This window comes from Mus caroli, unplaced genomic scaffold (genome assembly GCF_978045245.1).
Source record: "Mus caroli unplaced genomic scaffold, Mus_caroli_1 scaffold_8, whole genome shotgun sequence".
Classification (NCBI taxonomy): Eukaryota; Metazoa; Chordata; class Mammalia; order Rodentia; family Muridae; genus Mus; species Mus caroli.
This window is the reverse complement of record NW_028227263.1, coordinates 140,268,348-140,282,509: the sequence shown is the minus strand read 5'-3', so window position 1 is coordinate 140,282,509 and position 14,162 is coordinate 140,268,348. Positions and strand designations below refer to the sequence as shown.

Here is a 14,162-nt window from a genome sequence, read left to right as displayed (position 1 = left end):
TGTGTGCAAAGCATTTAATGGTGATGGTAGTAATGTTTTTTTATGGTGGCTCACAAAAGAAGGAGATGACACAAGTATGTGTCCAGCACCCAATTCCTCAGAAAAACAAATAAAATTCAGACTTTTATGAATCAACAGTATGCTAGGATCCCTCAGAATTTTTCCACATAAATGATACAAGCCTAAATCAAGGTTCGTTTGTATAAACACAAAACTATCCCATTTAAAAAATAATATTTTGGTTTTTTATCATTATGATGAATAGTGTGAAAATATATCAACATTATATGGATTAATTTGGATGGGCATATTTCATTCACACTTTTTTAAAATAAAGATTTTATTTGCTTGGTTTTTTGTTCATTTATTTATTTAATGCATGTGAGTACACTGTAGCTGTCTTCAGACACAGCAGAAGAGAGCATCTGATCCCTTTACAGATGGTTAAGAGCCACCATGTGGTTGCCTTGAATTGAACTCAGAACATTTGGAAAAGCAGTCAGTGCCCTTAACCACTCAGTGACCTTCTCCATTCCTAATTCATATTCTTCTATAAACCATGGATTTTAATTTTGTGTTACATTTTCAAAGATTTCTTTATATATTTTTATTTTATGTGCACTGGTGTTCTGCCTGCATGTATGACTGGGAAGGTCTAAATCCACTGGAATTGGAGTTACACAGAGTTATAAGTAGCCATGACAGTGGTAGAAATTGAACATAGGTCATCTGGAAGTGATCTTAACTGCTCAGAAATCTCTCCAACACTTGATCAAATTTGTAAAATATATACTTATTTTATGTTATGCCTATTATGGTTTTGCTTGTGTGCATGACAAGAAATACATAAATAAAGTGCCACGAAGCTGAGTAGAGGTCGTTAGATCTGGAATCATCTCCCCAACAACAAATTTGTATTTCTTAAAATGTTATAAGATGAGGGATGATGTCAGTTCTCGCGAAGGAAAAATGAAATCCAATCTACAAATATTGATGTATACATATGCAGAGGCCATACTGTGTTAAAAAGTGTGTCGTCCTGTTGAACAACAGATATAGAGTTGCATTACACACACACACACACACACACACACACACACACACACAAATCATGAGTGAAAGGAAAGGAAAATAAGTCTGAAGTTGATATTCTGGATCAATGTCCATTCATTGTTTTCCAGAAAAATCTCCTGTAGTGTGCTAAAGCAGTGCCACCTTTTCCAAAAAAAAAAAAAAAAAAAAAAAAAAAGGCTCCAAATCAATTGAAAATCTCAGATATTTGAGAAGATACTTGAAGACAGCACTGTCCAACCTGATCCTTACACACTGTGCTATGAAGCCAACCCCATGTTGTCTCAGAATAAAACCCTGAAAACCATGGAAGTGTTGGCTCTTCAGATCCTTTTGCTTTGCCATGTTGTAGTTGGGACTGTGGGCAACATCCTTCTGTTTGTCCATAATTTCTCTCCAGTCTTGACTGACTCCCGACTGAGGCCCATACAGGTCATTCTAATCAACTTGGCTGTGGCCAATGCATTCATGTTACTTCTCTTGGCATATTCATATGACCTGATTGATTATGTTTCAAGGAAGCCACCAACTAACCTCAGATGTAAACTTGCATACTTCCTTAACGTGGTGGCTCGAGGCACAATCATGTGTTCCACCTGTGTCCTCAGCACCTACCAGTTTGTCACTCTTGTTCCTGGGAACTGGGCTAGGGTCATGTTCAGAGAAATATCCCCCAAGGTTGTGAACTATTCTTGTTACAGCTGCTGGTTGTTCAGTGTCTTAAGCAATGCTTACCTCCCAGTGAATGTCATTGGTCCACAGAAATCACACAATGACTCTAATTCTAAAGGCAACTGGATATGTTCCATCTCTGGGGCCAGTGTAGACATGAATTTCTTACGGTTTTCCCATGACATCTTATTCATTGGCATCATGGCCTGGACCAGTGTCTCCATGGTGATTCACCTAAACAGACACCACCACAGAATGCATTACCTGCATAATCCTAATCAGATCAACAGAGGCCATGCTGAGACCAAAGCAGCCCACACCATCATGATGCTGGTGGTCACATTTGTGAGCTCATATTGTCTAGATTGTATTTGTAGTTTATTTCACATTTCCTTTGTGGAATCTCGTCTTTGGTTGACAGATGTCATAGAACTTTTGCATCTAAGCTTCCCCACAGTTTCTCCCTTCCTGTTGATTTTTAGGGATCCTATGGGTCCTTGTTCTCTGCTTTTCATTGTGAGTCTGGAAATCCACGTGACTGGGGGAGCCATTACAGTGGAACAGTAAGGTCAAAACATGTCCATAACTTGAAAAATCTCATCCTGACACCAGCAGGAGTAGGACTGATCCTGCCTTGCTCTAAGACTGCATCTACCCACACACAGAGCCAGTCCATCCCCCAGCTCTGACACTCTGAAGTAGTAATGTAGCCTAGTAGCCAGGGTGCAGAGTAACTTCCTATCTCCTTATAAGAACAAGTCCAGCTAGCAAATGAAGCAGTCCCAGTAACTTGGCCACTACCAATGATGTACACTCAATCTCAAAAATCCTATCCTCTCTCCAAGGGTCATATAGACCATGCCACCCCCAATAAAGGTGTCTGTTTCACTGAAAACCATTTTGAGAGAAGGCTGTATCTCCTAGACTTAACACTGGCTGAGATTTATAGGATCATTAATATGTATACTATAAGGTCATCTATGAATGGTGCTACTTGGACTACTTCCATTCCAATTTATATCCCATTGATTTTGTTTTGTTCTCTTATTGCTCTAGTTAGGACTTCAAGTACTGTATTGAATAGAAAGGGAAAGAGTGGGCAGCTTTGCTTTTCCCCTGATTTTAATGTTACTGTTTTAATTTTCTCCCCATTAAATTTGTTGTTAATTATTGGCTTTCTGTATATTGCTTTTACTATTTGGAGTATGTACCTTGTATTTCTGAACTCACTAAAACTTTTAACATAATGGGGTGTTCAATTTCTTCAAAGATATTCTCACCATTTAATGAGATGTTTCTGTGAATTTTTTCTTTCAGTTTGCTTATATAATAATTACATTGGTGAATTTATAAATGTTGAACCATCCCTGTATCTCCAAGATGGAGCTTACTTGTTCGTGGTGGATGGTGTCTTTGATGAGTTCTTGGACTTGATTTGTGAGTACTTTTGCATTGAGTATTTTTGCATCTGTGTTCATAAGAGAAATTGGTCTGAAATTGTGTTTCTTTGTTGAGTCTTAGTGTGGTTTAGATATCAGGGTGAATATGACCTTGTTCAATGAGTTAGCAATGCTCTTCTTGTTTCTCTTTTGTGGGATAGTGTGAGGAGTATTGTTATTAGCTCTTCTTTAAAGGCCAATTTGGTTCTGCCTAAAGCAACATGGCTCTGGGCTTTTATATTACTGTAAATTTTTGATGATTGCTTCTAATTCTTTTTTTATTAGATATTTTCTTCATTTACATTACAAATGCTATCCCAAAAGTCCTCTATACCCTCCCCCCAGCCCTACTCTCCAAACCACCCTCTCCTGCTTCCTGGCCCTGGCTCCCCTGTACTGGGACATATAATCTTTGCAAGACCAAGGACCTCTCCTCCCATTGATGGCCGACTAGGCAAACTTCTGCTACATATGCAGCTAGTGGTACTGGTGAGTTCATATTGTTGTTCCTCCTTTAGGGTTGCAAACCCCTTTGGTTCCTTGGCTACTTTCTCTAGCTCCTCCATTGGGAGACTTGTGTTCCAACCAGTGGATGACTATGAGCATCCACTTCTGTATTTGGCATGCACTGGCATAGCCTCTCAAAAGACAGCTATATCAGGATCCTGTCAGCAAAATCTTGTTGGAATATGCAATAGTGTCTGGGTTGTTTATGGAATGGATACATGAGTGGGACTGTCTCTGGATGGTCCTTCCTTCTATCTGCACTCCAATCTTTGTCTCTATAACTCCCTTCATGTGAGTTTTGTTCGCTAATCTAAGGAGAAACAAAGTATCCCCACTTTGGTCTTTCTTCTTCTTGAATTTCATGTGTTTTGCAAATTTTATCTTCAGTATTCTATGTTTCTGGACTAAATTTCTTATCAGTGAGTGCATATCATGTGAGTTCTTTTGTGATTGGTTTACTTAGGATGATACCCTCCAGATACATCCATTTGTCTAAGAATTTCATAAATTTATTGTTTTAAATAGCTGAGTAGCACTTCATTGTGTAAATGTACCACAATTTATTTCTGAATCCATTCCTTTGTTGAGCGACAAGTGAGTTCTTTCCAGCTTCTGGTTATTATAAATAAGACTGCAATGAACAGCTGTCCACCGAGGAATGGAGCATGTGTGTTTATTACCAGTTGGAACATCTGGGTATATGCCCAGGAGAGTAATTGCTGGATCTTCTAGTAGTACTATGTCCAATTTTCTGAGGAACCACAATACTGATTTCCAGAGTGGTTATACAGGCTTCCAATCCCACCAGCAATGGAGGAGTGTTCCTTTTTATCCACATCCTCACCAGCATCTACTGTCACCTGAATTTTGGTCTTAGCCATTCTGACTGGGGTGAGGTGGAATCTCAGAGTTGTTTTGATTTGCATTTCCCCGATAATTAAGTATATTGAACATTCTTTCAGGTGCTTCTAAGCCATTTGATATTCCTCATGTGAAAATTCTTTAGTTCTGTACTCGATTTTTTATGGGGTTATTTGATTTTCTGGAATCCAGCTTCTTCAGTTCTCTGAATATATTGGATATTAGTCCCCTATCGGATTTAGGATTGTTAAAGATCTTTTCCCAATCTGTTTGTGGCCTTTTTGTCTTATTGACAATGTCTTTTGCTTTACAGAAGCTTTGCAATTTTATCATGTCTCACTTCTTGATTCTCAGTCTTACAGCACAAGCTATTGTTCTGTTCAGGAATTCTTCCCCTGTACCCATATCTTTGAGGCTTTTCCCTACTTTCTCCTGTATGAGTTTTAGTGTCTCTGGTTTTATGTGGAGTTCCTTGATCCACTTAGACTTGAGCTTTGTCAAAGGAGATAAGAATTGATCAATGAGCATTTTTCTACTTGGTAACTGCCAGTTGTGCCACACCATTTGTTGAAAATGCTGTCCTTTTTCCACAGGATGGTTTTAGTTCCTTTGTCAAAGATCAAGTGACCATAGGTGTGTGGGTTCATTTCTGGGTCTTCAGTTCTATTTCATTGATCTACCTGTCTGTTGCTCGCTGTACCAGTACCATGCAGTTTTTCGTTTATTTACTTATTTTTTTTTATATCACAATTGCTGTGTAGTATAGCTTGAGGTCAGGCATGGTGATTCTACCAGATATTCATTGATTGTTGAGAGTAGTTTTTGCTATCCTAGGTTTTAAGTTATTCCAGATGAATTTGCAAATTGCCCTTTCGAACTTTGTGAAGAATAGAATTTTAATGGGGGAATTTTAATGGGGATTGCATTGAATCTGTAGATTGCTTTTGGCAGGATAGCCATTTTTTACTACCTTAATGCTGCCAATCCATGAGCAATAGAGGAGAGTTCCTCTTTTACCATATCCTTGCCTGCATCTGCTGTCACCTGAATTTTTGATCTGAGACATTCTGACTGGTGTGAGGTGGAATCTCAAGGTTGTTTTGATTTGCATTTCCCTGGTGATTAAGGATGTTGGACATTTTTTCAGGTGCTTCTCAGCCATTCATTATTCCTCAGGTGAGAATTCTTTATTTAGCTCTGAACCCCATTTTTAAATGGGGTTATTTGAATTTCTGGATTTCAGCTTCTTGAGTCCTTGTATATATTGGAAATTAGTCCCTATCAGATTTAGGATTGGTAAAAATCCTTTCGCAATCTGTTGGTGGCATTTTTGTATTATTGACAGTATCTTTCCCCTTACAAACCTTTGCAATATTATGAGGTCCCATTTGGCGATTCTCAATCTTACAACACAAGTCATTGTTGTTTTGTTCAGCAATTTTCCCCCTGTGCCTATATCTCAAAGGCTTTTCCCCACTTTCTCCTCTATAAGTTTTAGTGTCTCTGGTTTTATGTGGAGTTCCTTGATCCATTAGACTTGAGGGTAGTACAAGGAGATAAGAATGGATCAATTCCCATTATTCTACAGGATAACCACCAGTTAAGCCAGGACCATTTGTTGCATATGCAGTCTTTTTTTCCCAACAGGATTGTTTTAACTCCTTTGTCAAAAATTAAGTGACCATAGGTGTGTGGGTTCACACCTATGAATGGTCTTCAATACTTTTCCATTGATCTACCTGTCTGTCATTGTACCAGTACCATGAAATTTTTATCACAATTGCTCTGTAGTTCAGCTTGAGGTCAGGCATGGTGATTCTCCCAGAGGATCTTTTATTGTTGAGAATAATTTTTGCTACCCTAGGTTTTCTGTTATTCCAGATGAATTTTCAAATTGCTCTTTCTAACTCTGTGAAGAATTGAGTTGGAATTTTGATGGGGATTGCATTAAATGTGTAGATTGCTTTTAGCAGGATAGCCATTTTGAGTATATTAATCCTGTCAATCCATGAGCATGGATGATCTTTCCATCTTCTGAAATCTTCCTCGATTTCTATCTTCAGAAACTTGAAGTTCTTATCATACAGATATTTCTCTTCATTAGTTTGAGTCATACCAAGGTATTTTATATTATTTGTGACTATTGTGATGGGTGTTGTACCCAAATTTCTTTCTCATCCTCTTTATCCTTTTTGTAGAGAAAGTCCACTAATTTGTTTGAGTTAATTTTATATCCAGCTACTTCACTGAAGCTATTTATCAGGCTTAGGAGTTCTCTGGTGGAATTTTTAGGGTCACTTACATATACTATCATGTCATATGTAAATATTGATATTTTGACTTCCTCTTTTATAATTTGTATCCCCTTGATCTCCTTTTGTTGTTGAATTGCTCTGGCTAGGATTTCAATAGGATGTAATAGGTATGGAGAAAGTGGGCAGAGTTGTCCAGTCCCTATTTTTAGTGTGATTACTTCAGGTTTCTCTCTATTTAGTCTGATGTTGGCTACTGGTTTGCTGTAGATTGCTTTGATTATTTTTACATATAGTCCTTGAATTCTTCATCTTTCCAAGACTTTTATCATGAAGTGGTATTGGATTTTGTCAAATGCTTTCTCAGCACTAATGAGATGATCCTTTGATTTTTATCTTTGAGTTTGATTACATAGTGGATTACATTGATGGATTTCCATATATTAAACCATCCCTGCATTTCTGGGATTAAGCCTACTTGATCATTATGGATGATCGTTTGGATGTGTTCTTATATTTGGTTCGTGGGGGTTTTATTGAGTATTTTTGCATCGATGTTCATAAGGGAAATTGGTCTGAAATTGTCTTTCTTTGTTGGGTCTTAATGTGGTTTATGTATCAGAGTAATTGTGGCTCATACAATGAATTGGGTAGAGTACTTTCTGTTTCTGTTTTTTTGAATAGTTTGAGGAGAATTGGAATTAGGTCTTTTTTGAAGGTCTGATAAAACTCTGCCCTAAAACCATCTGGTCCGGGAATCTTATGGTTGGGAAACTATTAATGACTGCTTCTATTTCTTTAGGGGATATGGGAGTGTTTAGATCATTAATCTGTTCCTCATGTAACTTTAGTACCTGGTATCTGTCTAGGAATTTTGTCCATTTCATCCAGGTTTTCCAGTTTTGTTGAGTATAGCCTTTTGTAGTAGGATCTGTTAATGTTTTGGATTTCCTCAGGTTCTGTTGTTATGTTTCCCTTTTCATATCTGATTTTGTTAATTAGGATACTGTCCTTGTGCCCTCTAGTGAGTCTGGCTAAGGGTTTATCTATATTGTTGATTTTTCTCAAAGAACCAGCTCCTGGTTTGGTTGATTCTTTGAATAGTCCTCATTTCCATTTGGTTGATTTCAGCCCTAACTTTTATGATTTCCTGCAGTCTACTCCTCTTGGGTGAATTTGCTTCCTTTTTTTCTAGATCTTTTAGGTGTGATGTCTAGCTGCTAGTGTATTTTCTCTCTAGTTTCTTTTTGGAGGCACTCAGAGCTATGAGTTTTCCTCTTAGGTCTGTTTTCATTGTGTCCTGTAAGTTTGGGTATGTTGTGGTTTTATTTTCATTAAACTCTAAAAAGTTTTTAATTTCTTTCTTTATTTCTTCCTTGACCAAATTATCATTGATTAGAGTGTTGTTCAGCTTCCACGTGTATGTGGGCTTTTCATTATTTATGCTGTTATTGAAGATCACCCTTAGTCTGTGGTGATCTGATAAGATGCATGGGATTATTTCAAATTTTGTATCTGTTAAGGCCTGTTTTGTGACCGATTAGAGAGTCAATTTTGGAGAAGGTACCATGAGGTCCTGAGAAGAAGATATATACTTTTGTTTTATGATAAAATGTTTTATAGATATCCAATAAATCCATCTGTTTCATAACTTCTGTTAGTTTTACTGTGTCTCTGCATAGTTTCTGTTTCCGGGAACTGTCCATTGGTGAGAGAGGGGGGTTGAAATCTCCCACTCTCATTGTGTTAGGTTCAATGTGTGGTTTGAGCTTTCCTAGAGTTTCTTTAATGAAAGTGGATACCCTTGTATTTCGAACATAGATGTTCAGAATTGAGAGTTTATCTTGGTAGATTTTAACTTTGATGAGTATGAAGTGTCCCTCCTTGTCTTTTTTGAGAACTTTAGGTTGAAAGTTGATTTTTTTTCCATATTAGAATGGCTGCACCATCTTGTTTCTTGAGACCATTTGCTTGGAAATATTTCTTCCAGCCTGTTACTCTGAGTTAGGGTCTGTCTTTGTCCCTGAGGTGGGGTTCCTGTGTGCAGCAAAATGTTGGGTCCTGTTTATGTATCCATTCTGTTATTCTATATCTTTTTATTGGAGAATTGAGTCCTTTGGTATTAAGAGGTATTAGGGAAAAGTAATTGTTGCTTCCTCTTATTTTTGTTTTTAGAGTTGGGATTCTGTTTACGTGTTTATCTTCTTTTAGGTTTGTTGAAAGATTACCTTCTTGATTTTTTTCCTAGGGTGTAGAAAAATTCCCAGAGTCTCCAGAGAGAAAATCAGATGTCTCCTTTGTTTTGGAGTTTTCCCTTTTTTTGCTCTTGGAAGGGCTGGATTTGTGTAAAGATATTGTGTAAATTTGGTTCTGCCATGGAATACTTTGGTTTCTCCACCTACGGTAATATAGAGTTTTTGTTGGGTGTAGTAGCCTGGGTTGGCATTTGTGTACTCTTTGGACATGTATAACCTCTGTAGCCAAGAACTTCTGGATTTCATAGTCTCTGGTGAGAAGTCTGATATAATTCTAATAGGTCTGCCTTTACATGCTACTTTGCCTTTTCTTTTCCCCTTACTGCTTTTAATATTCTATCATTGCTAAGTGAATTTGGTGTTTTGATTATTATGTGATACAAGAAATTTCCTTTTTGGTCCAATCTATTTGGAGTTCTGTAGGCTTCTTGTTTATTCATGGGGATCTCTTTCTTTAGGTATGGAAAGTTTTCTTCTATAATTTTGTTGGATGATATTTACTGGCCCTTTACGTTGAAAATATTCATTCTCATCTACACATATTATGTTAAGGTATGATTTTTCTTATATTGTTCTGGATTTTCTGGATTGTTTGAGTTAGGATCTATTTGCATTTTGCATTTTTTGATGTTGTGTCCATGTTCTCTATGGAATCTTCTACCTGAGATTCTCTCTTCCATCTCTTGTATTCTGTTGGTGATACTGGAATCTATGGTTCTTGACTTCTTTCTTAGGATTCCTATCTCCAGATTTGTCTCCCTTTGTGTTTTCTTTTTTGTTTCTACTTCCATTTTTAGATCTTGGATGGTTTTGTTCAATTCCTTCATCTGTTTGGTTGTGTTTTCCTGTACATCTTTAAGGGATATTTGCAATTCTTCTTTAAGTGCTTCTACCTGTTTACCTGTGCTCTCCTGTAATTCTTTAACAGATTTTTGACTTGCCTCTTTAAGGGCTTCTACCTGTTTAGCTGTGTTCTCCTATATTTCTTTAAGAGAGTTATTAACGTCCTTTTTAAAATCCTCTACTAGCATCATGAGATATGGTTTAATATTGGAATCTTGCTTTTCAGTTGTGTTGGGGTATCAAGGATTCACTATGTTGGGAGTACTGGATTTTGATGGTACCAAGTAGTTTTAGTTTCTGTTGGAAAGATTCTTGCATTTTCCTTTTGCCATCCAGTAGTCTCTGATATTCCTGCTGTCTCTGGATGGAGCTTGTTATTCCTGTGGGGTCTGTAAGCCTGTGTCAGCACTCCTTGGAGAAAAGTTCTCTCCTGGCAAAACCAGTACACAGAGGGCTGTAGAACAGCCTCACCTCCAGGCTGTGGATGAAAGCCTGTTCATTAGAAATGAAATAAATGTCAAGATAAAAAATTCTAATGGTCTTTTTTGTATTCAGAATTAGGATTTTCTTTTATTAAAAGGTTGTGAGAGACCATGTTGGTATTTGTAATCAGTAATTTCTTAATTTATTTATTTATTGCACAGTGTAGCTCTCTTTAGACACACCACAAGAGGGCATCTGATCTCATTACAGATGGTTATGAGCCACTATGTGGTTGCTGGGATTTAAACTCAAGACCTTTGGAAAAGCAGGCAGTGGTTTAACCACTGAGCGATTTCTCCAGTCTCAGAATTAGCATTTTCAGAAGCTTAAGATTCAATTAAAATTTTTCTATCATTTTTATTTTATATTACTCTAGTTAGAGCTGGAGTTATTCTTTCCACACATTTAGTGAAAGATTGTTTAAACTCTGGGTGATCTTTGTAAATCTTTCCAATCTTTTGGAATTAGATGATTTTCTCTGACCCAGTTATTACATATCTGTTTTACATATGGTGAATGTAAGCCATAGATTGTTATTGCTCCATTAAATCTTTGCAAATCTTTTGGTTCTGTGGTTCACTACTCAAATTCTTGATAACCTCTTCACCTGGTTCAATCTGGAACCTCTTCACATGGTTCAAATTCCACTATCAGGACTGAATAAATCCTTTAAAATTTTTTTTGATGGACACAGACTGCCTTTTTGTAGAATTGACACTAGGTGATTGTCTAGGCTTTGCATTTAATTCATCTGAAATTTTATGAATGAAAGACTTTCTAAATTTTGTTCTCTTCTTTCTACCTTAGCAAGGATTTTTCCTAGTTCTTTAGTTATAAAAATTATTTATTTATTATTATCTGTAAGTACACTGTAGCTGTCTTCAGACATTCCAGAAGAGGACATCAGATCCCCTGATTGATGGTTGTGAGCAACCTTGTGGTTGCTGGGATTTGAACTCCGGACCTGTGGAAGAGCAGTCAGTGCTCTTAACAGCTGACCCATCTCTCTAGCCCTCTAGTTCTTTCTTTATCTAAGTCTGTTTTCTTCTGATCTCTCTTAAGAAGGATATATAAAATTATAATCATTATTGAAAATACAATTATTTGCATACTGAGAAGTGAAAAAAAGTATATGGGATACCCATGCCTTTTCTGCTTTTTAACACAAAGTGTATTTTCCTTTTAAAATCTCTCCTTCCCACAGAGCCTTCATATTATTGGTTTTATACTACTGCTTCTATGGTTATCTACACTTCTCTATTTTATTTTATTTTATTTTATTTTATTTTATTTTATTTAACACTTAAGCACATTCAAACATACTGTACCTAGCCAGAAGCCTGTCTGTGCTTGAGATTTCAGTGTCCACCTAGACCTGGCTTCATCAACCCAGGTAACCCTCCATGACTGACCTGACAGGAAGGGCATCAAGAGCTATAATCCACTTCTCAAAGGTCTCCTTCCACTCTTCCAGCACCTCATGGGCTCTGTCTACAACCAACTCTTGCTATCATTTGATGACAGTTGAGGCTTCTGTCTGTGAACAATGACTGATAGTCCTAGGCCCACATGTCCAGCTATGCTGGGCAGGGCCAGCACCTCTAATTTCCACACACTCTGGGAAAATGGTGACAGATGTTGTTATCAGCCACTGTAGCACAGTTGATCCTAAATGGGCTGTGGTATTTACCTGTCATCTGTCCCAGTCCCACTTCATATCACAGGTCTGGGAAGTATTTTGCCCCTGACCCATGCCGGAGACTTCAGTTCCCTGTTTCTCCTCAGCAGCCAGCTTTGTTGTATTATGTGGGCTCTAAAGGAAACTCTTGTCCCAAGGAAGTGCTTATTCCCTGCATTTCCACCCATGGCTTTCTCAGGTGCTATGCTTGGATTTTATGAGCTCTTACATTGAACACCAGATGTAACCTTGTGCATTTTTATGTCCATCCCAGGCCCCAAATAATGACACAGAGAGTTATAGTGCCTAGTCCTTAAGATAGGCTTGTTTCCACTGGCTAATAATTCAGTTATCCCTTTTATACTGATCTATGTTCTGCCACAAGGTTCATTACCTCTCCACAGTTTCATAATCAGACTTCCTCTGTGTCTCATTAGTGAATCTCCCTACACCTGATTGTTTCCCAGAGTTCCACTCTCTGTGACAAGATCCACCTTATAATTCCTGCTTTTGAAATGGACCATACTTACTTTATTTTAACCAATCAGAAGATGCTTTAGGCAGGCAAGGATAGACAGAGATACATCTTCAATAGTGTATTATAAACATTATCTCTATAAGCAATGATAGGCAGAAAGTGAAGGGAAGGAATTTTGCCCTCTTCTGTGTCTCTGTGCTGAGTTAGATAAGTGACTCTGATCCATGAATCATAGTTGTAATTATTACTAGTGGCCATAAATGGTGCTGTTGTAAGATTTCCTCACAAAAGGAGGAGGCTTGGTTTTAGTGAGTTTTATTCCACAGGAATTTAAGAGGCCATGCACTTCCCTAATTTGAAATTTTTTAAAAACTGTGATGAGATGTTCCACATTATAGAAAAGGAATGTTCCTGCAGCTGTGCATCTGTATGGGTTTCTGCAATGTCTTAGAACATTAGCCTGACCACAGGTTTAAGAACTCCAGCAACCATGCTAGCAGTAGTTATTGTCTGTTGTGTAAGCAGTGTTTTCTTTCTTCAGGAGAAAAAGATACAAGCCAAAACCTAGTTATCTGAAGACCTCCTACCAACACTAGGGAGAGCCATGCCAGCAGGTTTCATTTCTCCTTTCAATATGTCTGAATGCATTGAATGAAAACAAAAACAAAAACAAAAAAAAACATGAAAAACAAAACATAAAGATAGAGGTCAAGCCCTCAGAGTGAGGAAGCTTAGGGCCTTTCCAGTGATGCCAAAGGCCAGGAGTGCACTCACCCTATCCTGTGCTAAGCAGAGTTCTTGTGGAACCATTCTAATGCCTAATTTTCACTTCAGCAGTCACTGTGGATTGTAGGCTGGAGAAGAGAACTTTAAGCAGAAATCTAAACTGGCACATTTCTCACCTGCTTAGTACTAGCAACGATGGTGTTGCTGATATTAGGCCAGCACCTGAACAGTTACTGTAGAAAGATAGCTCTGAGTTCCTATCCCTATGAAGAACTTTATTTATCCAGTTCCTAAGACAAAAAAAAAAACAAAAAACAAAAAAACAGCCCACCTGTATCATGTTTTCCATGAAGTACTGTGCACATCCCTGAATGCAGCCAGATATCAGTGCTTATATTGAGACAACATCTGGTCCTGACATCCTTCAGAGAGTGCATTCCTGTGTCACCAGTGCTGTTATTGAACATGACTATATGGAGATATTGGAATACATATAATGAAAGCAAAAGTATTTATCCCAAGAGCAAATCACCATTTTCACTTTCTGGTAATTAATGATGATGCCCAAGTGTTTGTTATATTGTTATTTTCTTTGGCAGAATCTAAGGACTGAATTGATATTGTTATGAGATATGGAGAGGTTCGCTCAGGCCTGGGACTTGTTAGGTGCATTTCCAGGTGGTACGTTACACCATATGCTTTCATATTGCAAATTTGTTCTGATGTCAAATCCTCTCAAAAAGACCATGAGCATGCAGTCCAGAGTCTTGTATTTTTCCATGTGTGGACAGGGCATGTTTTTATTACTTTTACTTTTTTTACATTCCAGTCATTACTCCCCTCTTGGTCTGCTCTCCCACAGTTCGTTATCCCAGTCCCCCATTGTCTCCAAAAGGA

The 14,162-nt window shown here is 37.7% G+C and overlaps 1 protein-coding gene across 1 annotated transcript; it reads left to right on the top strand.

Moving 5' to 3' along the window:
• The first annotated feature begins 1,347 nt into the window (after positions 1 to 1,347).
• LOC110289042 (vomeronasal type-1 receptor 4-like) lies at positions 1,348 to 2,310 on the top strand. Its single transcript, XM_021155247.2, has one exon. It carries the CDS (start codon positions 1,348 to 1,350, stop codon positions 2,308 to 2,310), a length of 963 nt encoding a protein of 320 aa, XP_021010906.2.
• Positions 2,311 to 14,162: the final 11,852 nt, after the last annotated feature.

Excerpts from the sequence above, each read along its gene's own strand:
- LOC110289042 (XM_021155247.2), top strand. The coding sequence starts at position 1,348 with ATGTTGTCTCAGAATAAAACCCTGAAAACCATGGAAGTGTTGGCTCTT.